Genomic DNA, 26,551 nt, shown 5'->3' on the forward strand with positions numbered 1-26,551 from the left:
AAACTAGGATTTAATTTTGATTCCTGAATGTACAAGCTATACAATTTGGCCATAGTGTTTCATAAACATATGCTTGAACTAAACATTTTATAGTCTTAGTTAACTATGATAGGCTTTTCTTTGGTAATTACATCTCTGTTATTTTCTCTTTCATTTAAATGTAATAGAAATTTGATATTAAAAATTACTTCTTTAAATCTTTCAAAGCCCTTTGAAAGGCAGTCAGAGTAACACATGTTTGTTGGTACTGTATAATTGCTGCTTATATTTGCATCATCAGCTATCTCCTTACACAGTTATTTTGAGTCAGGCATGTATTGAATAGACAAATAGAACTGAAGATACCCCTTCATCACTAACCATGAATTGTGCATCCTCTGTCCCTATCATTGAAATTAAAGCTAATTAAACAATTTCTGAAATGTAATTTTAAATTATATTAATTTACAAAATATGTCAAAGTTTATTTATTGTATTATTTTAAAGCTTCCCCAAATTTTCCTTCATGAATTGCAACTAACTTTGAAATATGTTTTGTATGAGTAAAGAACTAGACCCAACAAATTAGAAATTTAATTATTGCCCATTCAAGAATTATCTGATAACTATTGTGAGCATTAGTAATGATTAAGACCCATACTCTCATGTTTCCTGGGGCTGATATCCTTTTAGCCATAAGGCATGAGAGCCAAAAGTATCTTTGAGACAGCCTTGCTTATGTTTTGTTCTAAGCAGTGACAACTGGTGGGCAGTTGTTCTGATTTTAGTTATTCAGTGCTAAGATGTATAATACCAAAATGCAAAAGACCTAATTCATGAATCCATACTATTATTTTATAGGTTGCTATGGTATCCCTTCTCACGAGATATGTGATGGATGGCTATGTGCCCGCTGCAAAAGAAATGCATGGACAGCAGTAAGTGGCCTATTTTAATATCTTTTAACCCCTCTTCTCACTTTCTCCACTGTGAACACATTTAAATCTAGCAATAAGGTAAGGTTGTACACATGCTTTTGTGTGCACTTCTACACTTACTATATTTCTAGTCTTCTCTTTTCAAATCATCCTGTCTGGTGGCTCTATTCATCATAGAAATATTAAATAAATTTCTAGGTGTTACTGTTCTACTCAGGAGCCTACAGAGAATGCCAATTTATCAAAACAAGTCTAAAATATTCCTTCATTTTCCTGCCCAAGTCTATTTTATAGTTCTTGAAAATAAATATTCTAAGTAACACTCAAGATGAGGATCCTCCCTGACCCCTGACGAAACCATGCTCATACATAACTTTTCCACTGGTATGAGTCTTTCCCCACTTATTCATTCATACATTCACACTTCAACAAACTTTGGAGTCTGCTCTTTGCCAGGTGAGACAGACTGCTCTGTCTCAGTCTGTGAACTTGAGACAGAATCTTTCAACAACAAATGATACTCCACTTAGGGTACAAAGATTCCTCCTCATCTAAATTGTTTTTCCTGATGAACCCTGTTGAAACTTCAGCTTACATCCAAGCATTAAGTACTGTTCCACTAACCCATCATGTCACCTATTTTTCCATTTAATTATGTGCTACCTTGTTACTTCTTAAAAATTCTCTTTCAAGAAGCATCAGAACATTTTTGAAAATTAGGACCTGTTAGATCTTAACATTGTATCCCTCACTCTTAATCTCAGAGCAGATGATTTCAATTGTAATAGTAGCATTTGCTTTATTTCTCAATGATCTCTAATGAGTTAAATTTCTTTGCAACCAGATTAAAATCCTGAAGGACAATATAAGGAAAATGCCTTGCATGATAAAAATTTATGGCATGATATGTATGTTTAGCTCTCAGTGTTGAAAGAGACGTATGGTGACTATAAATTAAAGATGTCTGAGAATGTCTTTCTGAATGATTTTATTGCTGGCATTCACTTTAGGTAGTGAGGGAAAAATGAGGGAAAGTATGGACATTCTTTATAGCCCAAATAATCTGATCTGTTTTGTGTTAGAGGTAATATCTCCAATTTAAGAAGTCTTTCATTAGTGGGCCCAGAAAACATTTTTGTATTTCCTTTGATGTGATCATTATATTAACAAAAATTATGTAAATACAGAGTATCTTAAAATCAGCCAGGAAGTCCTGCTGTAATAAGTATATTCAGTTCTTGTTTGCCATGCAGGTCTTATATTTATTATATGAGCCAAATTAAAGCTTTGTAGAATCAGTCTGGCCTGTGATCCTCTCATTCACCCTGAAGTATAGGTTTAGAGATTAGAGATATTCTAATCCAGTTCACCAAGGTGTGAAGAATTCTCTGTTCCATCCACAGTTACTGCTTGACTCCTTTGCTCACACCCTGAACAGTCCTGTTTCCCAAGGTACCATTGTCCTTTGCATGGCAGAGCTAGGGCCAGGCCTACGTTACCCACCCTGATTCTGAGGCTGTTTGTGATAGTTTATGCTGTTTTCCTTTAGCATGTCTTAAGAAGGAAATACTAGATTAACGACTCTTTAGAACTAATTTAAAGCTCCTGTTAATCTTAATCCCTCACACCCTTAGAAAATACAATGTCTTTTGTGTTTTATTATTGATACCATGCAATAGAAATGGAAACTCTCGAATACAATTTTACAATGATTTTTTTAGATCCACATAATATCTTATTTCTAAGTGGAAATGATCTGAATTCACAGTGCACCAGTTGTTTTTTCAATTTATCCATTTGCGTGAACTTTGTCTATGAAGCTTGATTCCTATTTTTTTCTCCTGAGAAATCAGTGAATTGCAGTTTAAGCATTGCAGAGGAGTAAGTGATAATATCAGTATTTTGGCTTTAAATCCCTTATTTAGTGTGGTTGTGAGTGTTACAATATTAATTTTTAGTAGACAAGTATGATTCTTTGGATTTTGTGGCTGGAATGATTGCATTTTAAAAGTATCCTTAGACTTGACATCTTTAGGAATCAATCTCACATTGTCAGTTTTAGGTTCCAGAAAAGCCTTGGGACTCCTTTTAATGGAGGTTCCAAAGGAGCTAATGGAAATCTAACAGTGCAAGGGAGGTCAGATGACATTTGATTGCTGGTTTGTACGTCACTAACTCTAATTCCTAATTATTTCCTGGGATTTTCTTTTTAAATGTACTTTGTAAATGTAAGACTTACTATTCATCATGAATGAAAAACATTCCAATAACATATTTTGCTTGGTATATATATTTATACAACAGATGTGATTGTTCTAGCTAATTCTGTTTCCTTTTATGATGAGTACTTTGCACACCTGGAGAGTAAGAAGAGGGTAGACTGAAATACCTTATATTTATCTTTATAAGGTATATGTGAGACTTGAATGTGGTTGTTCTGTTTTTTAAAGATTCATTTTAAAGAGTTCTCATTGTTGGATGAATGGGTAAAGAAAATGAGGGGTATATATAGAGATACACACTGAAATTTCATATTCAGCTATAAAAAGGAAATCCTGACATTTGCAACAACATAAATGGCCTTGAGAGCACTATGCTGAGTGAAATAAGTCAGACAGAGAAAGACAAATACTGTATACTCTCTTTAAATGTGGAATCTTAAAAGAACACGCTGAACTCATAGGAACAGAAAGTTAATTGGTGACCGTGGGTGGGGGGGCATGGGAGAAATAGATAAAGGTGGTTAAGGGTACAGACTTCCAGTTTTAAAATGAATACATTTGGGAATCTAATATACAGCATAGTAACAACTGTAGTTAGAAATACTCTATTGTATAGTACTGTACTTGAAAGTTGCTAAGATTGGGGCGCCTGGGTGGCTCAGTCGGTTAAGCGGCTGCCTTCGGCTCAGGTCATGATCCCAGGGTCCTGGGATCGAGCCCTGCGTTGGGCTCCTTCCTCGGCGGGGAGCCTGCTTCTCTGCCTGCCGCTCCCCCTGCTTGTGCTCTCTCTCTCTCTATTTCTGTCAAATAAATAAATAAAAATCTTAAAAAAAAGAACAGTTGCTAAGTTCTTTAAAGTTTTCACCAGAAAAAATAAATAAGTAAAAGAAACTATGTGAGGTGATGGATGTGTTACCTAATCTTATTTCGGTAATCATTTCTAAATACATATACATAAATCAAATCATCATGTTATACATTTTATGTTATACATTTTAAACTTACAGTGTTATATGTCAGTTATATTTCAGTAAGGCTGGCGGGGAGGAGACTGTAATAGTAACTGTATCATGGAGGTAAGCATCAATAATTTATTTTTGTTTATTTTTAAATATTTTAACCTATTTATTTGACAGAGAGAGACAGCGAGAGAAGGAACACAGGCAGGGGGAGTGAGAGAGGGAGAAGTAGGCTTCCCTCAGAGAGGGAGCCCGATGCCGGGCTCGATCCCAGGACCCTGGGACCATGACCTGAGCCGAAGGCAGATGCTTAACGACTGAGCCACCCAGACGCCCCAGGCGTCAATAATTTAAATTCTGGAAGCAAAGGCATTGTAGGGATTATTTCATCTAACGTTAGAAGGTAGTTGGTTTTCTTACTGTCAACCTGGGCGAGGTAACTGAGGATGTATGCAAGGCTGGAATCAATGCTCAGTGGTCAGCTGTCTTTTTATTTACCATTTCTAACGAGGGACATCACTCTGGCCCCAACTGTTGTGATAGTTTTTAAGTAACCGGAGGCCAGAACTTTGTCTCATTGACCTCTGTAGCACCCCTAATGCCTGGTGCAGTGTTGGATCATTTCTGAACGGGTGAAACATAAAGTAAGAAGGTTGTGATCGCAGAGATATGGGCCAGACCTTTATTTGTGGCCTTCAGTGCTCTCACTGTTTCCAGAGTCTTGCTTCAGTGCTCACTGTGTTTCATTTTGCTACTGTCTTTACTTTATCCATTTGCGTCAGTTAAAACAAGGAAGAAGATGCCTTGCTGCCAGCTTCACCTGAATGTGTTGGGGGAAGAGATTAGTTACAAATTTTGGATTGTACCCTAATTTAGATTCTAGGATCCTGGCTCTATATCCAAATTCAAATGAAATGAAATAAAGAACCCCCCAAATACCTGTCTATCCTGAGATTCAGGTTGTACATCCCATCATTCTAACTAAATGTTATTGCTTTGTGCCTATTTTCCTATTTCAGTACCACTCAGGTAAATAGATACAACTACCTGAAAGCTATGTTTCAGCTTATGGCTTATAACCCAACTGTATTGGATTATTTTATTTTCAGCTGTTTGTTTTTGACCTTTTGGGGACTATTTATAAAATTGATTTGAAGCAGTTTTTACTCTGTTACAGTATGACTTGAGAGCACATGCCAAACATTACCAAGTTCTCTTTTTAGGGGTATACTGTCAGTACTCTGATTGTAGCATGTGTTTCTTATTATTTTAATTTTTAATGTGAGTCTAATCACTTTTGATCTAAATTGCTAAAGTTTTCTCTAATCTGTGATTTCCACTGTTTAATGGCTGCAAGTTACTACTAATTAAAAATGCTAGTATTCTCACTGTAAAAATGCAGAATTTGTATTGATTTCTTTGAGATTTTTTCCCACCATTTTCTTTTTTATCCCTGCACTTAAAAAAAAATTTCCAGTATGGGTATTTCTGTGAAATACCTGAATACTCCTTTAGGGATACACTTCTGATTATGAAGAAAGATGTTAGTTAGATGTCTGGAATGGGCCAGTAAACTAAATACTTACTACTATTCTAAAAAGTAATCCATGTGTTTAATATTATGTAGAGTAAAAATAGGATTTTCTATATTATCTTTTGAAGAATTTATAATATAAAATTCCAAAGGGTAAATAAATATAAGCAGGTTGAAGAGGTTAAAAAGGAATATGGATGAGATTTTCTCTTCTTAAAATTTAAGGATAATGTAGCTGTCTGGTGATTTTTTTTCTGTCTAGGTAATTTGGATATTTCTTCAGGGACCTTTCAGGGGATAGGGGCTGTGAAGTTTTGTTTTAGTGCCATAAGTGGTGGTGAAAACTGCATGTAAGGATTGGTAACTTATCATGGAAAGTCACATCACACTCAGATTTATGACTTTGACAAATCATAAGTTTCCGGTCTCCTGTCCTTGGCAGCGTTAAACCTGTGCTGTAGTTTTCCATTGTCAGTATGAAAAATTTCAAATAAAGCGTGTATCATTTGTGCTATGTCTTACTAGGGGGCTTTTTTATTACCTTAAATAATTCTTGGGAGGGTAAGGTAAACACAGTAGCTCACATACATATAATCTAAACAAAAAATCTAAATTAAAGAAAGATTTAAAAGCAATGTAATGAGAAGGTTCTATTAGAGATTATATCTAAGGTCTCTTCTGACCCTCAAATCCCTTGATTCTGTGTTGCTTTGTATTTCCATTTTGCTTTAATTAGCTTTCCTTAAGAATTGGGGCCCTTCTAGCATACTAAATTTATTATGCACTTCTTAACCTAGTTAGAGGTGTTAGGAAGTATAGGAATAGAAGTGGCACTGGTAATTATTGACCAGATCAGTGTAGTCTTTATGAGCTAAAGGAAATTTTTAACAGGCCAGTGACTTCAAGGCCTTACTATAACTCTATCTACTTGCTGTTTGGGAATGCATGACAATATGTATTAGCCTCTAAATTCTTTTTTATTTCAGTATATCCTGTTACACTTAATTTAGGAGAATTTGTTTCAATATTTTTATTTGAAAGTAATACAGTATTAAAAAAAGTAGCTACATATTATATTCTTGGGTGAATATTGCCATTGTATGAAAAAGCAGATTTTGTAATGAAAAATTTAAAAAACACTTTATGGGTTGGAGTTTTCATTCTGTATAATGAAATGCACAAACTAGGTAATTGCACACATTTATTATCTATTGAATAGCATTTATTGTACTATGTAGAATAATGAAATTATATTGCATATGTGTAACATAGCATCTCTGTAATACAACATTTTTTTCCTCAAAATGGTTTCAGGAAATCAAAATGCAAACATGAAATATGTTTTCACATTTATTCACTATGCCTTTTATTTTTCTTATTTTTTTTTTTTAATGGAGTAACACATAGATATGAGCAAGTTATACCTTGATGATCTTTTGGGATTTGCCTTTCTGTTCCTCTTATAAAGAATGGAATATACAATTGCAATGATTAAAAATAAACATTTTGGTGTTTATTTTTTTACTGCTTGACCATAGGCAAGTGATATCTATAGATTGGGTAGGGGTTGCCATTCATGCCCTCCACGGCTGAACGTAGCTATTTTATTTGACTTCTGAAAGAAAATGAAGTCTTTTTTCTGCATAAATCATAGTCACAAAGTTAAATTCTAGAAATTCCTGAGGTAGTGGTCTTTACAAAACTCACTCCAATGGTGTTGCTAAAGCTTGTAGACGGAAGAATCTAAGTCATTTGTTGGAATGCATTTGTTTGAACTCCTGGTCTTTGGAGTATACCTTAGTCTGTCAACTTTTAGGTCTCAGGTAAAAAGGATTGACCTCTTGGAAGTGGTAGCTTGTCAGATCTTTGGGAACAATGAAGTGCCAACCTGTGTAACTTTCTGTTTACTCTGCCTGATGATTGGTGGGTGGACGAAGGTGGTTTATTAGGTAGTCTTTGGTTCCCACTTTGCGTTGAGAGTGGGGTCCTATAGATGGAGGTGCATCTGTTACGAAGCAACCCTAACTTATCTCTGTTGAATCTCAAGGTAGTGCTTTCCCTCTCTCTTTAATAGAAGTTCTCTTAGGCTGGAGATTATTAAAGAAAATTTGTAAGTTTAAGGTGTATGTTACCTTTACCACATAACACAACCCTTATTCTCCCTCTTTAACTCCCCAGATAAAAATAATGGTACTGATAATAGATATTAGAAATTGCCAATCATTATGCTCTTTGAAAGTCTTTTATTGTAGAAAAGTAAGGTTTTATTTTTCAACCTTTGACCTACAAATTCAGAATAACTATTGATTTAAATATAAACTAAGCAGCATACAGCTTCCATAAAATGTAAGGACTAAAGAGTTCTTCATCTCTGTCAGAAATCTCCTTTTACAGATGATGAACCAGGGTTTGAGAGAGTAAGTCTTTTACCCCCTGGATTGCCCCACAGTATGGTAAGACAGCCTTCATTCGTGGCAGTGCTCAGGCCTTCAGATTTCCAGGCCCATTTACCTCAGTTTCTTGTTTTTAGAGTGGGAAGAAGGCTAAGCAACTGACCAGTTTTTGAACAAGGTTTTTGAATGATTTTTGTTTGTTTCCATTGAGAGTTAATCCAGCACTAACTTCTAGTGTAATTACACTAGAATGTGTTATCTACTTAATGTAGGTTAATTAGCCTTACTGGGTGGTTGAGTAGAGCAGTTACTTTACCCTTTCATATGTACTCTGGGTTCTGCCCACAGGACCTTTCCCAGAACTGGATAATCTCCTGAATCCAATTTCCCAGCTGACAACAGCATTGACATTTTTCTTTTACGAAGAGCTCTGAAGTGGCTTTGTAGATCAGAGCCATTGATTTTTAGATCAGATTGGCTTATGGCCTTGAGAGGTCATGGTGGCGCGGCTGCTCCCTGTGATGTGTTTTATGCTGTATTTTTTTTTTTTTTTAATTCCATGAGATACTGTTAAGACCAGGTGATGGGAGGCTGTTAGCCTGAAAGGCTGACTTTGATCCTCATATACAGTAAAACTAGTAGAAACAGAAAGGCTCTATTCTTGTTAAAGGCAGGGCATTCACAAGTGGGTGGTGGCTGTTTGTAGTCAAGTGGTTGCTTATGTAATTACTCCTCTCCATTGAGGTGTCCCTGTAAGCCACTATCTAGGACCACACTCTCCCATTTGAGGGAATACATTTGGCTTCACAATTACCTCTTGCCTCCTGAAGAGGCAGATTATTCTAAACGGCTGCAGACTTAAACCTTGGCTCACAAAGGCCAGGGTGGTAATAATTATTTTACTTTAACCAAACAGAACAGCACATTTGAGAATATCAGTTATCCTGACAACATAGCTATGATGTGGAGGCCTTCCTGTTAGGGAACTGCTTACAGGCTAAAAAGTCACAAATCATTTTTTTCTGTACTTTCTTCCTCCTTTCAATAAACATCATTCTCCTCCCTCCCTCCACTTGGTAATGGAGAGAAAGAAAGAGAAGTCTACACAGCTTATTGTAAGTGGAACTATATTCATAAATAGCTTCTTGATTGAGAACAAATGCCTCATTAATCTTAAGTGCTTCAACCAGAGAGCACAAGTAAAGTCAGGAAGAATAATGACTGACATTATAGGGAGCATAACATACTGTACTACACACCAGGATGTGCATGCCTGGAGGTCACTGGGCTACGAGGCACATCTCCTTAGCAATGAGGAAAGGCATCCCTAGGAAGAGTGGAGGGCGAAAAAAGTGCAGTGCAGGCATTTCTCATGAATAGCAAAAATTAGTCCAGTGGCAGGATGAAGAAATCAAGTACTTTGCTATTTGTTATAGAAGGTCATGCTGGGAAGAAAGAATAAACCAGCTGGGTTTTTATTTGAAAGCCAAATGTTGTACAGTTTTAACAAAGTAAGATGTATGTTCAACTTGAAGTACTTTGCTCAGGTTCCTGGAAATAGGATTATGCATTAAGTTTCATGTAGATGGCCTCTGACCAGTCTTAAATTACAGAGGTGCTTCTTGCCACTGATCGTGTGCTTGGCTTGCTACCCTGCTATCAGATAGGTGCTCTGCAAATTTAATTTTTATATTGGTGTAAGCAATGCTATTAGGAAGTTAAATCCAGGGAAAAATCGAATTTGAAATTTGAAAAATCGAATTTGAATATGTATGACTTTATATTCTTCTGTTACATTCCATTCATACAAATGGATGTATGATGACATTTAAATAGTTACAATGTAGTAAGTATACACCCCCCGCCCCAAGATGTCCATGTTCTAATCCCTGGAACCTATGAGTGTGTTTGTCATGTTGCATAAAAAAACAGAATTATGGTAGTAGATGGAATTAAGGTTGCTAATCAGTTGATCTTACGATATCTGGGTTTACCCAATTCAGACACAGGGGTCCTTAACTGTGGAAAAGGGTGGCAGAAGAGAAGGTCAGAATGAGGTGAAATGAGAAGCTCTTGACCTGCTGTTGTAGGCTTTGCAGATGGAGGAGGGCCATGAGCCAGGGCATGTGGGCCACCCCTTAATGCTAGAGAGGACAAAGAAATACTTTCTCCCTGAGTACCTCCAGAAATGAATGACCCTGCTGACACCTTGATTTTAGCCCAGTGAGACCCATTTTGGACTTCTGACCTACTGAACTGTATTAATTTGTATTATTTTAAGTGATTAAGTTTGAGGTTATTTGTCATTGCAATAATAAGGAACAATAAAGAACTAATACAGTATTCAGTAGAAAGCATTGTTGAAAGGGTCATTCATTTGTTTTCACTCTTAACTGGCATTCCACTAGGTATGTTGCATTTCCCGTGTCCTCGCCCAGTCTGAGGCATCTTTCTCGGACTGCTTTCTTCTGTCTTACTAGCTCACACTCTCTAGTTCCTGGAATCCAGCAATCCTTTACCCCACTGTGACTCCCAGTAATGCTCCAGTTTTTCAGTCTCTCCCTCTCCTCTTGCCCTTACTTCCGTTTTTAGCTACTATGTTTCCTTGCACACTTTCAGCTCTCCTTCCACTTGCTAACTTTGTTATTCTCCCTAAGTACAACTCAACCCTGGTAAATCCTATTATCTATCTGCTCTGCACCTGCAGCCCTGTAGCTGAATATGGCTGTGGAGAAACACCATCAGATTGCTCTTGCTTTCAACTTGTAACTATTGATGTGTCCTTGGTGATGTCTGTAATTCATTCTGCATTCCCATCACGGATTCCCTCTTTCATTGTCCAGGTTGACTGTTTCATACCTGTCACCTGAAGCTTCCCTTCTTCTACCCCATCCTTACTCTCACTTTGTGAACTTCATATTTCACCAAGCAACAGGAAGCCATCAGTGGACATCTGCAAGTTTCCACCTGCATGATATCCACAATATCTCTGCTCCTACCTATGGCCACCCCCTCTCTTATTACACACAGGATCATAGTTCCAATAATTCATCCCTTTCTTTCCCATACCGGCAGGTTTCCCCTCTCTAGGTGATTCTCATTATCATCCAAATAAGCTGCTATTTCTTCCATTTTCAAATAAACCAAAAAACCAAACCAAACCAAACCAAAACAAAAAAACACCTCTCTTGATCCTTCTTCCTCACCAGCTCCACCCTATTTCTCCATGCCTCTATGTATAGTAACACTCCTTAAAAGACTTGTCTTTATTCATTCATGTATTTGTTCTTCTCTCCAGTTCTTCTCCCCCACTTCTCTCTTAAACTTATTCTAGTCACATGTTTTTGTAGAAATTTCTGTTCCTCTGTCAGTTGACCACTGTCTCCTGTTTGAAGCACCGTCTTCTCTTGGCTCCTGGGACCCTACACACTCCTGCTTTTCCTCTTTCTTTACTGGCCACTTCTTTTCACTCTCCAGAACTCAAACCTGGGCTTCTTCTCTCCACTGGCTCATTTGGTAATCTCATCCATGTCATAGCTTTGATGCTTTTAAACAGCAACTAGTCATTGATGGCCTGTATGTATCAGTGTCTAGCTCAGCGGAGCACTATGGCCAATTTCATGAGCAGTGTCTCCTTTCACATGCCTAATAGATAGCTCAAGTTCACCCTGTCCCAGACTGAATTCCAGATCTTGTCCTACAGGTCTCCTGCTTCTAGGCCCTCTAACTGCTGAAGCCAAAAACTGTAGGGTTAGATTTGATGCTTTTCTTCTTCTCATACCCACATTTAACAGTGAATTCTATCTTGGCTACTTTTAAAATGAATTCTGGCCACTTCTTAATTGCCTCTGCTCATATTACCCAGACTAATCTACTCATTACCTCTTTCCTGGATTCTGGCAGTAGCCTACCATCTCTTTTTGTTTCTATGTTGTTTTTTTTTAACTTTTTTATTTCAATTCCAGTATAATTAACATACAGTGTTCTATTAGTTTCAGGCGTACAATATAGTGATTCAACAATTCTGTACATTAGTGCTCATCGGGACAAGTGCACTCCTTAATCCCCATCACTTATTCACCCATCCCCCCACCCACCTCCCCTCTGGTAACCATCAGTTTGTTCTCTAGAGTTAAGAGTCTGTTTTTTGGCTTCTCTCTTTTTTATTCGGTTGTTCATTTGTTTTGTTTCTTAAATTCCACATATGAGTGAAATCATATGGTATTTATCTTTCTCCAGCTGACTTATTTTGCTTAGCATTTTTTACTTATGCTCTTGAACCTTTATCATCCGCTGTCAATGCAGCCATTGGAATGATCCAGTTAAAATGTAGGTCAGATTATGTTCTTGCTGTGCTCAAACCTTACAGTGCCTTGCTGTCTCAGTCAGAATAAAGTTGTTGCCTTTTTTCATGGCCTATGAAGCCTTATCAGTTATTCCTTCTCTTAAATTTCTGATCACCTTTCCTATTAGAAAAGGCCAGAATCTGCTGGCATCACTTTCCCTAGATTATTCCATGGTCCACTCCCATAGCACTTCACATCTTCTACCATCTAAATAATCTACTGGTTTAGTTTTTCTGCTGTCCCAGCAGAAGGTAACTTCATTGAGGCCTGGATCTTTGTCATTCACTGCAGTTGCCCAGTGCCTGGAACATGATGATTAACTGATATTTGTTGAGTGAATGTGTGTTTTCACTTACAGTACAAAATCAATGTGGGCATTTAAATTGGAGAATTCACTTGCTAGTACGAAATTCGCTGGAGCCTGTGGAATTTCCATTCAAAAGATGACTGCAGGAAACCTGTCATTCAGTTTCCTAATCACTCAGAATTCATGCCAGCCCTGTCCTTACCTGAGATCCTGTTCTCTCCTCAGCCCTGATAAATGAGCCACCTCTCCAGAAATGGTTCTTCCATGTTTTGTTGATCAGCACTTTGTAAGCTAGCTTTCTGTTAATGTGATTAATTACTCTTTGTTTTCCCAGCTCAGACAGCCCTATTTTATGGTTTTGCATTTCTGTTATGAACATGTCAGATAAATAAGGGTGTGGGGAGGTACTTCAATTTCATAATTTTTCTATAGCACTGAAAATTGGCTTTAGTGGCACTTTGGCTATGTCAGCTAAAATGAGAGCTTCTTATGAGGCAGCTTGAGAATGCTGGTATTGGCATTTCTTTAACTGATGTTTTATAGAAGAGCCATTGGAACATGATTTCCCTCCACCACAAATAATGAACAACTGCAATAGCTGTATTATAACAATGTCCTTCTCACCATTGTTGTTAATGTTGTGTCAGCACTTTGATTATAAACACTCTTTTTCATGGTTTAATAACTGAGCCATAAAGAAATCATTCCATGTTGTAAATTGGTATACTTGCTGTTCATTGCAGTGGTGATTTTTTATGAAACCAGATTTTAAAAATACTTGGTAATGCTAGAAGGGGAGTTTGTGAATGGTATTAGATGAGGGAAAGGGACCTAAGCAGGAAAGGTACAGTATTCAATATATGATCTAATTTATACTTTTTCATTCAGCTTTTAGCTGCCCTGGGTGGGGATGAGGGCAGTAAGTACAACAGAAGGGCTCCTTTAAAGCTGTACTTAGGAGACAGGAGTAAGAGCTGTCTTATAGAATAATCATGTTGTGACAGGCATTTTAGTATTTGTTTGTTTGTTTTGTTTTAGGAGACATTGGTTCACTAGCAATATATCTAAATCTTTATAATAGTGAGTCATTTTACACTGGGTGTTATTGTTCATTTTACACTGGGTGTTATTGTTCTTGGAAAAGGCATACTCATTAAACATGAGATAAAACAAGGCTGGCAATGAGCCCTGACTGTTGAATTTTATTTATTTATTTTGTTGTCTTTGGGTGTCTCTAGAGGTTAGATTAGAAAGGAGTTTTTTTTTTTTTTTTTTTTTTTTTTTTTTTTTTAAAGATTTTATTTATTTATTCATGAGAGACAGAGGCAGAGGGAGAAGCAGGCTCCCAAGGAGCAGGGAGCCCGATGTGGGACTCGATCCCAGAACCCTGGGATCATGACCTGAGCCGAAGGCAGACGCTTAACGACTGAGCCACCCAGGCGCCCCTAGAAAGGAGTTTTGATACACTGAAAGACTTTAGAAGAAATCATAGTGCTCATTTAAAATTTTCATTTAAGAAAATAGGCTAAACCTCCACAGTTACATTAATTTTAAGTTACACATATTTAATAAAAAAGGTTTAATTCCTTGTCTGTCTGTGGGTTTTCTTTTTTTAATATGAGAATACTAAACATGGTTAAGACACTCTCCCATTCTGAACACTCTTAAGTTCTCAACTCTCTTTTACAGAAAACTACTGATACTATTTAGTCTGTTGTCCTTGCAGATCTTTTCTCTACATACACGAATGTAATGGCTCACTGTTCCTGGGGGACCCAAATGGTATCACAGTTTAACAGGCTGTAGTGTTTTCACTTAGTAATACAATGTATAATTCTTCGTAACTCAGTATTTATGGATTTACTAGATCTTTTACATTGCTATTTTAAATTTCAATCTTGACTCTATTCTTATTAAAAAATCCAGACATTACAAATAAAATCTAAGCAACAGAGAATTCCTGTTCCTTCCAGAGGTAACTGTTTTCTCTGTTATAAACAGAAATGAGATGATTGTACATTCTTCCTTCTGCACAGATATAAATTATCTAAGATATATTTTAAGAAATTCAATTGCTGAGTCATACTTCATGTGCATTTAAAATTTTGATTGATAATGCCAGATTCCTCTCCAGAGCTACCATAACATCTCATATACCCCAAGACCGTATGTTTTTTGATTTAATAATCTGAAAGTTACATCTCATTATTTCATTTTTCACCCTTTATTCTTTTTTTTTTTTTTTTTAAAGATTTTATTTATTTAACACAGAGAGAGAGAGCGAGGGCAGGAACACAAGCAGGGGCAGTGGGAGAGGGAGAAGCAGGCTTCCCGCAGAGCAGGAAGCCTGATGTGGGACTCGATCCCAGGATCCTGGGATCATGACCTGAGCCGAAGGCAGACGCTTAACGACTGAGCCACCCAGGCGCCCTTTCACCCTTTATTCTTGAAGTTGGGTATCTTTCGTGTGATTATTGGCTATGAAGAGTTTTTGAATTAATCTGCTGCCTATTTTTCAGAAGTGTGGGTTTTAAAAAAATACTTTCTGGATAGCAGTCTTTGTTTTATATTGGAAATATTTTCTTGTCTTATCATCTTATGTTAATTTATATAGTATTTTATCCTTCAGAATGTTAAAATGTTGATATAATAAAAATTTATTAGTCCTTCCAATATGCCTTTTATCTTTTAAATGTTATATTAAGAATTCATATTTATCCTAAATCCATCAATATATTTGCCTACAATTTATTTTAATACTTTTATAGTTCTGTTTTGTTTTTGAGTTTAGATCTGTAAATCAATTGGAATTTATTTTTATGATTCAGAGACACATATACTCTCTCTCTGGCTCTGTCAGACACACACACATTTCAGTGTTCCATTGAATACATTATTGAATAGTTTGTGGTATTAGTTTTTGGTTATTTAGCTCTTTGTTTTTTTTTTCTTTAAAGATTTTATTTATTTGAGAGAGAGAGTAGGAGAGAGAGCGAGAGAGCACAAGCCAGGGGGAGGGGAAGGGAGAGAGAGAGAGAGACACAGGTTCCCTGCTGAGGAAGGAGCCCCATGTGGGGCTTGATTCCAGGACCCTGGGATCATGACCTGAGCCAAAGGCAGACGCTTAACCAACTAAGCCACCCAGGCACCCCTCTTCCTTTTTTTTCTAATTCTCTCTTCAATTAAGAGTGATCTATTTAGCCAGAGCAATCAGACAACAAAAAGAAATAAAAGGCATCCAAATCAGCAAAGAAGTCAAACTCTCACTCTTTGCAGATGATATGATACTTTATGTGGAAAACCCAAAGACTCCACCCCAAAACTGCTAGAACTCATACAGGAATTCAGTAAAGTGGCAGGATATAAAATCAATGCACAGAAATCAGTGGCATTCCTATACACCAACAACAAGACAGAAGAAAGAGAAATTAAGGAGTCGATCCCATTTACAATTGCACCCAAAACCATAAGATACCTAGGAATAAATCTAATCAAAGAGGCAAAGAATCTGTACTCAGAAAACTATAAAATACTCATGAAAGAAATTGAGAAAGACACAAAGAAATGGAAAAACGTTCCATGCTCATGGATTGGAAGAACAAATATTGTGAGATGTCAATGCTAACTAGAGCAATCTACACATTTAATGCAATCCCCATCAAAATACCATCCACTTTTTTCAAAGAAATGGAACAAATAATCCTAAAATTTGTATGGAATGACCTGAATAGCCAGAGGAATGTTGAAAAAGAAAAGCAAAGCTGGTGGCATTGCAATTCCGGACTTCCAGCTCTATGACAAAGCTGTCATCATCAAGACAGTATGGTAGTGGCACAAAAACAGACACATAATCAATGGAACAGAATAGAGAGCCCAGAAATGGACCCTCAACTCTATGGTTAACTAATCTTTGACAAAGCAGGAAAGAATGTCCAATGGAAAAAAAGACAGTCTCTTCAACAAATGGTGTTGGGAAAATTGGACAGCCACATGCAGCAGAATGAAACTGGACCATTTCCTTACACCACACACAAAAATAGACTCCAAATGGTTGAAAGACCTCAATCTGAGACAGGAGTCCATCAAAATCCTTGAGGAGAACACAGGCAGCAACCTCTTCGACCTCAGCCGCAGCAACTTCTTCCTAGAAACATTGCCAAAGGCAAGGGAAGCAAGGGCAAAAATGAACTCTTGGGACTTGATCAAGATAAAAAGTTTTGCACTGCAAAAGAAACAGTCAACAAAACCAAAAGACAACCGACAGAATGGGAGAAGATATTTGCAAATGACATATCAGATAAAGGGCTAGTATCCAAAATCTATAAAGAACTTCTTAAACTCAACACCCAAAGAACAAATGATTCAACCAAGAAATGGGCAGAAGACATGAACAGACATTTTTCCAAAGAAGACAATGAAACGGCTAGCAGACTCATGAAAAAGTGCTCAACATCGCTCGGCATCAGGGAAATCCAAATCAAAACCTCAATGAGATACCACCTCACACCAGTCAGAATGGCTAAAATTAACAAGACAAGAAATGACAGATGTTGGGGGGATGCAGAGAAAGGGGAACCCTCCTACCCTGTTGGATGGGAATGCAAGCTGGTGCAGCCACTCTGGAAAACAGTATGGAGGTTCCTCAAAAAGTTGAAAATAGAACTACCATATGACCCAGCAATTGCACTCCTGGGTATTTACCCCAAAGATACAAAGGTAGGGATCCGAAGGGGTATGTGCACCCTGATGTTTATAGCAGCAATGTCCACAATAGCCAAACTATGGAAAGAGCCAAGATGTCCATCAAGAGATAAATGGATAAAGAAGATGTGGTATATATATACAATGGAATATTATGCAGCCATCAAAAGGAATGAAATCTTGCCATTTGCAACGATGTGGATGGAACTGGAGGGTGTTATGCTGAGCGAAATAAGTCAATTAGAGAAAGACATGTATCACATGACCTCACTGATATGCGGAATTCTTAATCTCAGGAAAGAAACTGAGGGTTGCTGGAGTGGTGTGGGGTGGGAGGGATGGGGTGGCTGGGTGATAGACATTGGGGAGGGTATGTGCTATGGTGAGTGCTGTGAATTGTGTAAGACTGTTGAATCACAGACTTGTACCTCTGAAACAAATAATACATTATATGTTAAAAAAAAAAAAGAAAGAAGGTAGTAGGAAGGCGAAAATGAAGGGGGGGAAATCGGAGGGGGAGACGAACCATGAGAGACTATGGACTCTGAGAAACAAATTGAGGGTTCTAGAGGGGAGGGGGGTGGGGGGATGGGTTAGCCTGGTGATGGGTATTAAAGAGGGCACGTATTGAATGGAGCACTGGGTGTTATATGCAAACAATAAATCATGGAACATTACATCAAAAACTAATGATGTAATGTATGGTGATTAACATAACATAAAAAAAGTGATCTATTTAATATATTCTTTAAGTTTTCAATTTCCATTATTTTTTTTGGTTGTAGAATTTTTATATTGTTTTTCTTAAAAAGCTGATTTGTCATTTGTTTATAGTCTCTTATATTTCTAATTCCCACATTTAATTTTAAAACATATTAATGGGCTTATTTTATGTCTTGTGCCTAAGATATTGTGTATCTAGTTTTACATTATGTTTCTTCTGCTCATAGAATCATATTTTCTCGCATGATTTTGAGTTTTGATTGTGAGTTTATATTCCTTAGAACTTAATATTTGGGAATTTCTTGAGGCCTTTGTGGTAGGTGGTGGACCCACCTTCCAGCAATATCATCCTACTTTATGAACAATGTAAGAACCTTACAACAGTGTGATTTCATTAAACCTCTTTCCCTTTATGGTCTTATCTTACATTTACCATTACATACATTACACCCTACAGTATTGATATTTTTGTTTGAAACAGTCAAGGCTTTTTAGGAAACTTATAGTCTCCTTCTCTTTTTCTCTTGCTCTCATTCTCTCTTTGTATGCATGTGTTTTGAAGATACAAAAAATTTATTTTTTATTTACCCATGTATTTACTCTTTTTGGTGTTCTTCATTCCTTTTTGCCAGTCCATGGTTCAGGCTGGTATCATTTGCCTTTATTCTTTTAGATTTTTTGTCTCTATGAAATTGTTTTTATTTTATCTTCATTTTCAAAGGATATTTTCCTTGGAAATGAATTCCAGGTTGCCAGCTTTTTTCTTTCAGTATTTTGGTAGATACTGTTCCATTGCCACTTTTTCTGGTTAGATATCAGATGTAATTCATACAGTTGTTTACTGAATGTGTTTTTTTTCTCTGCTTTTAAGTGTGTTCTTTATATTTGGTTTTCACAATTTTGACTACTATGTATTTAGGTGTGTTTCCTTTGTATTTATCTGTTGGGGTTTGCTGGGCATCTTGGATCTGTGGGTTGCCTTTTTTTTTTTTTTTTTTAAGAGAGTGGGGAGGGGCAGAAGAAGAGAGAGAATCTTAAGCAGGTTCCACGCTTAGTGCAGAGCCTGATGCGGGGCTTGATCTCACAACCCTGAGAGCATGACCTAAGCTGAAATCAAGAGTTGGGTGCTTAACTGACTGAGCCACCCAGGCACTCTGGGTTGACATTTTTTTTTCACTGCTTTTGGAAAGTTTTCTGCCATTTTCTCTTCCAATGTTTGTTCTCATCCACTCTCTCTTTCCTCTCCTTCTCAGACTCCAATTATACAGAAATTGAACAGGTTATTTTCCCTTAGATCTCTCTTCATTCTTAAAACTTCTTTCATTCTTTCTATTTCCTATTCATGTCTTTAAAGTCATTGAAGTTTTACCCTCACAATTCCAGTCCGCTTTGAAATATATTGAATTCAACATTATTGATGTCACATTTTTTCGTTTCTACCATTTACATTTGTTTTTTAAATAATTTCCATGACTTTGTTAAAATATTGCTATCTCTTCACATGTTATCTTTTTCATTAGCTCCTTTAGCATTTTGAACATAGCAATTTTAAACTCTCCATCTGATCATCCCAGTTCTTGTTCATTTTTGTGTCTGATTTTATTGATTCTTAACTTTCTTAATCATAAATCATATTTTCTTGTTTTCTGGTGTACCTTGTGCTTTTTTTTTTTTTTTTTATTGTCTGCTGGATATTTTGTCTTCTAGCAAATGAAGTTAATCTTATTTTCAGAAAGGGCATGGCCCTTTGTTTGTCAGGTTTCTAGAGTAGGAGTGAGGTCAGTCTGATTTGTAGTTGAGCTAGGTCTGAGCTTTGTTGCAGCTTTAGTTTGACTCAGTCCACTCTAGTTTCAGATGTTTTGAGGATAGGATCGGGATTGTCTCTTCAGTGTCTGTTCTCCGAGCACTGTGGAAACTAGCATCTGTCTGCTTTTCACAGCTAAGTTGGTGGCTTTTAGAACTATAGAAGAGCTCTCCTTGCTCTAGAGTCTAGCTGCCTGGATTTGGGGTTCCTGGAGAGTTTTCTTTTCTGTGCAGGTCTGCATCGTGCTTTCTACACCTCAGGAGAATTATTGACAGATCTCTATTTTGTTCTCTGCTAAACCACTACACCCAGATCATTCACTGGCAATGTTATGCATAAGTTGTCTAGAACCACAATTAACTTTTCACATATCCAACCACTGTTCTTCTTATATTGTGTTTATGGAATGCTTTACATTTATTAACTCATTTAGGGAAGTAGTAGTATCCCCCTTTTACAGGTAAGATATCTGAGGCAAGGTCATGCTAGTAAATGGCAGAACCATGATTTTGAACCCTGACCATCTGTACTTTATTAACTATCAGGATAAAATCTGTTTCTCTAGTGTTACTGTTGCTCCTGTCAGTTAAATTGGATTCATGTAGCCTGAGGTTAGACTGCACAGACTAAGTGAAATGTTACTTTTTGCCTAAAATGGTATCATTCTTTGAAGGAAGAAGTGGAGATCAATTTAATGATCTCATACCAGTGAGTTTTTTTAGCTAGGTGAATTAAACAACTGGGAATATAAATTGTTATATAATACATGCTGCTTGTAACACAATTTTTTTATGATATGGGTTCTTTTGAGGGGATTAGTTAAAAAATGAATTCTTAGTCATTTATAGAAGTGAGGAAATGGAGACTTGGTTATACTCTTTATCACTATCTTCTTCATAGTATGGTTAAGTATACACAGGTCTTCTCCCCTCCTAAAGTGTGAGTTCCCAGGGCAGGCACAGTTTCCTGTTTATCTGGGCATTCTACTTTGAAATCTTGTGCCTTGCTTTGTTTGTACTTAAGAGGATGCTGGAGAAGAGGAGTATGGATTTGTGCTCAGGCAGACCTGAACTTGAACCTCAGTTACACCTTTTGCTGATAGGCTAGGGGTTGAAAAACTATAGCCTGTGGGCCAAATCTTGCTCACCGCCTGTTTTTGTAAATAACATTGTTATTGGAATACAGCTACACCCATTTGTTTACATGTTGTCCTACAATGTCAGAGTTTAGTTGAAACAACTGTGTAGTGCAAAGCCTAAATTAGTAAATATCTGGCCATTTACAGATGAAGCTTGATGGCTCCTGGATTGGATGATTTTATACAAGTTACCTGATCTCTTAAATCTTAGTTTCCTCATAAATGAAGTAGGATATAAATTACCTAATAAGTTCATGTTAAGGAAGGGACGTAAAGTATATGAGGTTTCTGGCAGGGTATTTAGAATGAAATAGGCCTTTAATATAGCTTTTATTCTTCTAATATATTTAGAAGTGCCTTCTAATATATCTAATATTTATTCTTGATAACCAACTTAATAAATCAGTGTCCTGAGGGGACTTTATCTCTCCCTATATTCTCATTCAATTCTTTCACTGAATTGGAAGATGAGCAATATTAGTACAATTAGTGTATTTGGTAGATATCAACCTTTACATGTATCAGGCATTTTATGGATTCTTAAGAAAACTTGGGCTACTTTTCAGGTAAGGATTAACCTTTTAAATTCTAGAATTATCAATTTTGTTGCCTGACAATAAGGTACTATTTAAGAAAGGAAAGAAATGTTTAAAAGTGTCCTATATGATATTGCCTTTTATTGGGTTATAAACATAGGCATTTAGTGCAAGTTCATTTACAAATGAATGAATTGACAAGTTGATATGTTTGTGCTTGTGACAGATCAACTAGTTTGCATCATGTGAGGGATGGTGACTCAAAACAGTGACATAACTGGACATGACTTTTTTCTTTCCTACTTAGTTCTTCAAAATTGAGTGAATTGAATAGAAACCCTGATATCATATATATCATATAAATCATATAAGTAACTACTTGGCCATGAATATTTTTGTTTTTTTCCTAAGAGTATGATTTTTCAAGTAAATCATGGCAAAAATAGCTCCATGTCAAATCACTGTTTCTTAGCTCCATGTTAAGTTACCAGAGCCTGCAACTTCCTTTCCTTAGTGTCCCCGTATGAAAATGATCTTTGCAATTTTTTAATCCTTTGGTAGTTTTCAAGATTTTCACTCTGCCCTATTTTGCCCTTTCTCATTATGTAACAGATTCATCTGGAGGATATATTCTCTATCATAATAGAGAAAGAGTAACCTGACAAATATTTCCATAGCACTCATCAAGCTTACAGTTTATTCAGGACAGCAGAAAGAATTCAACAAATAGTTAAAAAGAGTAATGAGTGAGAAGTAACTGGCCCAGGGGGTTAGGAGAGCCTTCTCTGAGGAATCAACATTCAGGCTGAGACGTCAAGGATGTGTTCAGTGTAATAAATAAAGAATGGTGTAGGGTGTGTCTGAGGTGTCTGGGGCACTGGGAGTCTATGTGTGGAGAGTAGTACAGTGTGAGTCTGGACAAGGTCCAGGGCTGATGACCCTGGCCTTTTGGGACCACATTAAGTACTGAGAAGCATTAAAACCCATCCGTGTGGGTTCTCGGTTGACCTGGGGTGGCTGTTGCCATAGTTTAGGTCTGCTGAGGGATGCTGGGGTTATCAACTGATGTGACAGATGTGATCTAGTATGAGAGGGAGATGACGTCTTCCAGTATGAGCTAGACAGGATGGTTGATGGAGAGAAGAGGGCAGATTTGGACATGGGATTGACAGGACTCCTTTGATTGGATCTAGTATGAGAGGGAGATGATGTCTTCCAGCTTGAGCTAGACAGGATGGTTGATCCCACTGATAGCAAACAGTGGGGGACTACAGGCTTGAGGAGACGTGATTTCATCTGTGCATGTGTGTTTGAGGGGCCTGTTGAGTGTCAATCAGACATACCAGGAAATTAATGTTGGAGTCACTCACTGGCCTTTTGAGAGTCAGGGAAGTGGATCAGATGCCCAGCAAGCAGTTGTGGATAGAGAAGCGAATGCCTCTTACAAAAGCTACCATGTTTAAGGAGTGTGAAAGAGACACCTGTTAGAGGAAGCAGAGGATCAAAAAGAGGTCAAGAAGGGCAGTGAGGGACACGTCGGGTCACATAGAAGCCTCAGGTAGAAACTGTCAGGCATGATCAACAATGTTGAATGCCACTTACAGGTCAGGTGAGCCAGGGACTTGGAATGAGCCATTAGATTTTGTGACATGGAGGTCACTGGTAATCCCCAAAAAAACCAGTTTCACATTGTGGCAAGTGGAGTCTTCTCAACCTCACTTAAAATCTTGAGTCTACATGTTCTATTTGAGAGTACTGTTTCCTCACATTGTGGTGGTGCTCTGCAGCATGTGTATCTTTTAATGATGCTCCTCAGGTGCTTTCAGGCAGCTTCCATGCTGCTTTGCTGTATTTAACTCTGCTAGCTTGTCCCTTTAGGCTTTTTCTCACTACTAGTTTCATTAATCAGGCATCTAATGCTCTTAGTGTCTGAGCTCCTCACCATCCACAGTTCTCTACTGCATTCTCACTTCAATACTGACATCTTTTTATAGTCAATGAAAATATTTTACCTCGTGTTTTATTTTCATTTTCTCTCTCCCTCTGTAGAAAGTGTGCTAAATTACTGGGAAAATACTTAAAATCGGTAATGTTTTATGAAATTGTTCTTGAATAATTTGGATGTTATTGAATAACTTGAATTACTGAATTTCTCATTTTTAATATTTGGACTGAACTTTTACTTTCATTGTGTGCTTCATCAAAACTATTATGTCAAGGGCCTCTAGAATCTGGCTGTGTTATAGAGAAAATCCATTGAGTTATCTCCTTGATCTGGGTTTATAATGGATTCAGATGTATATACATACACAGGACAGCTTTTGCTACTCTAACCTTTAATAATAACCCAGGAAATTCCAAATAGATGTGCAGAGTGTTTCCAAACACATAAAACCATTGAACATTTCTGGTTGTTTGCTTTTTTTGCTGCCTGTTAGGAGTTACGCAGGTATATTGATTCTCCTCAGTTGTTTTTGGTATTGCTGTCCTCAGAAAAATTAAAGCTATAGAATTTGACACCCCATTATTAATAGTAGATAAGTTAAAGGGATTCTCTGTAAAGTGAAGCAAAACTGTAGTTAAAGAAGATCACCTTGGAGAACAGATAAATTTTATATATATGGCTTGGAGAGGGAAAAACCCCAAAATAACCTACAGTTATTTTAAAAAATTTATTAATACAAGAAATTGGGAGGACATCTATTAGTGCTTGAGGTTGAAAATAAAAATTACTTAGATATTTAATTTAAAAATTCTAGGTCAGCAAAAGGCATTGCATTGCTCTCTGGTCCTGTTTTCTCATGGACTTTTCATAGGATGTAGTGAGAAGTAATAAAGTCTGTATTTGTGGTAAAGGGAGTCAGTCATCTTGGAGTGAAACAGTCTGTGCCAATCTAAGACATATAAAAGTGCCCAAAATATAAACTTATGTGGGGAGAAGAAAGGAAAACATTTCATGGTGCTTTTTTTCTGGGTGTGGATAGCCTGGGTTTATCAGTACAGTTTTTCCAACACCATTTGCCCATCCACAGAAAGACCCAAATGATATTTTTATGAAGAGTATCTTTCAAAAAGAGCTTCCTGCTAATCCTTATTGCAGAATGAAGCCTGCCAATACTCTATTTTGTAGCTATCCTGTATACATGAATGGATTCCCAGAGCACAAGAGAACTAATCATATATGTATTCTCTGTTCTAGAATTCTAGTAAATACTCTCCAGGCTACCAAGTGCTCTGTGTCACAACTTTCCCCTAGAGATGACAAGTGAACATGATACCAGGGTAATGATAATTCCCTCAGTATCTCAGGAACATTTTTGTGTGTACTCTCACTTTCCCCCACTCTTTTTCCTTTCCTTTTTTGAACTGCTCAGAGATAGGCCTTCATGAAGTTCTTGATGGTTTTAATTTTAAAATACAATATTAGAATTTATGAGAATATTTAGATAAATAGTAATGATGTCTGTTAAATGAGTCTGATAATTGTGTGGTATTTTTTTTTTCTCCTAGGAGTGCTGTCTCTGCAATTTGAGAGGGGGTGCTCTTAAGGAAACAAAGAACAATAAGTAAGTAATGTGTTAATTGTGTTCAATTTCATTGTTTCCTTCTGCTCTCTAGAGTGTTGAACCTCTGGGTGGATAGTTTGCTGTGTTACCTCTCATTATTGGACACATTGTTCCAAAGCTTTTGTTTTCCAGATCTGAGGTTGGGATTCTGGGCATGTCTTCAGAGACTATTACTGACAGCACGTTCACCTCTCCTGGTTGAAGGTGGTCTAAGCCTTGCTTCTGTCCATGTCTTTGATGACACCCATGAAGAATAACCCCTCTTTTACTAATGGCAGTTTTAAAGTGAAGGCAGCCCATATCATCTAGGTGCCATTGGAATCCTAGTGTTTAATGTGATGAATCCTGTTAGTCTAATAAAAACAATGTGCCTGAAAACAGTGAAATCTGTTACCTTCAGATAAATAAAATCAATCATAGTCATAACATTAAAACAAAACAATTTACTTTTAAAACCAGCAAATTAACAAGAGAGTATATGTACTAAAATAGAAACATAGGGAGAAAAACATTGATTTTCAGATTTAAAGGGGACAGTTGGAGAATATGAAGAGAATCTTGAAAGAGAGAAGTGAACATAAAAGAAAGAACATTAAAAAAAGAACATAATCTGGTTTTTAATACGTTGTTGAAATATATTTTTGCATGAATTTTATTTTCATGACCCAATTTTAGTATTTAAAATGAGGCCAAAGCATATTAAAGATCCCTTTGGAAATAGGAAAATGTAGAAATGATAGAAGCAGAGGTGGTAAGTTGGCATTTAAGGGCCAAATCCAGCCCCAAAATATGTTTTAGTTGACTGACGTACCATTTTATAAATTTGATGCAAATTTTAAAAGTTGAGAGATTTTATGCAAAAATCCAGATTTTTATCTGTCCTTGAAAAATAATTGTGCATCTCTGTATAGCAATAACATGTTGGGATGAGGACCTAGCCTAAATGGGACAGATGACCCCCAGGTTACCATGATTTACCAGTGTTTTTGCTTACCTCCTGCCTGGCCCTGTGGGCACTGGAGTTGGGACCCCTGGTATATAATGTAATGATCGAATTAACATAACTATGTGCATGTGCACATGTTTCAAATTGCTTACAAGGAAGAGCGAAGGCATTTATCATTCCTGTGTTGATAAAGCTTAGTCTAGTAGACTTATTTTTGCTTAACTTTGGGTCTTCCTCTTTCACAGTCTTAGTTAATGTGATTGGCACTTACACGAAAAAGTGTTGCTAGGTCTAGGATATCACATAGGTCATGCAGACTGTGAATTGCTTTAGGTGGTTCCTGAACAGACAGAAGTGGTAAGAACTTCTCTTCCTACCCTTGGGTTAGGACAGAAAGGAATAGTGTTTACTATAGGATTATAGTATTTATTAGATTTGAAAGAATGCCCTGATGGGGTT

General features: G+C 37.0%; 1 protein-coding gene across 8 annotated transcripts in view; it reads left to right on the forward strand.

Annotated features, from left to right (window-relative positions):
* Positions 1 to 26,551, forward strand: part of KDM4C (lysine demethylase 4C) — a 459,189-nt gene that overhangs the window by 318,093 nt on the left and 114,545 nt on the right. For all 8 annotated transcript variants that reach the window (XR_013443953.1, XR_013443954.1, XM_078062213.1 and 5 more), the window contains 2 exons: positions 841 to 917; positions 25,091 to 25,146. Coding sequence is in view for 6 of the 8 variants with exons in the window: in XM_078062213.1 (XP_077918339.1) it covers positions 841 to 917; positions 25,091 to 25,146 (133 nt within the window). In the remaining 2 variants the exon portion in view is untranslated. The remainder of the gene's footprint in view (positions 1 to 840; positions 918 to 25,090; positions 25,147 to 26,551) is intronic.

The sequence above is a fragment of the Halichoerus grypus genome, chromosome 14, assembly GCF_964656455.1.
Source record: "Halichoerus grypus chromosome 14, mHalGry1.hap1.1, whole genome shotgun sequence".
Taxonomy (NCBI): Eukaryota; Metazoa; Chordata; class Mammalia; order Carnivora; family Phocidae; genus Halichoerus; species Halichoerus grypus.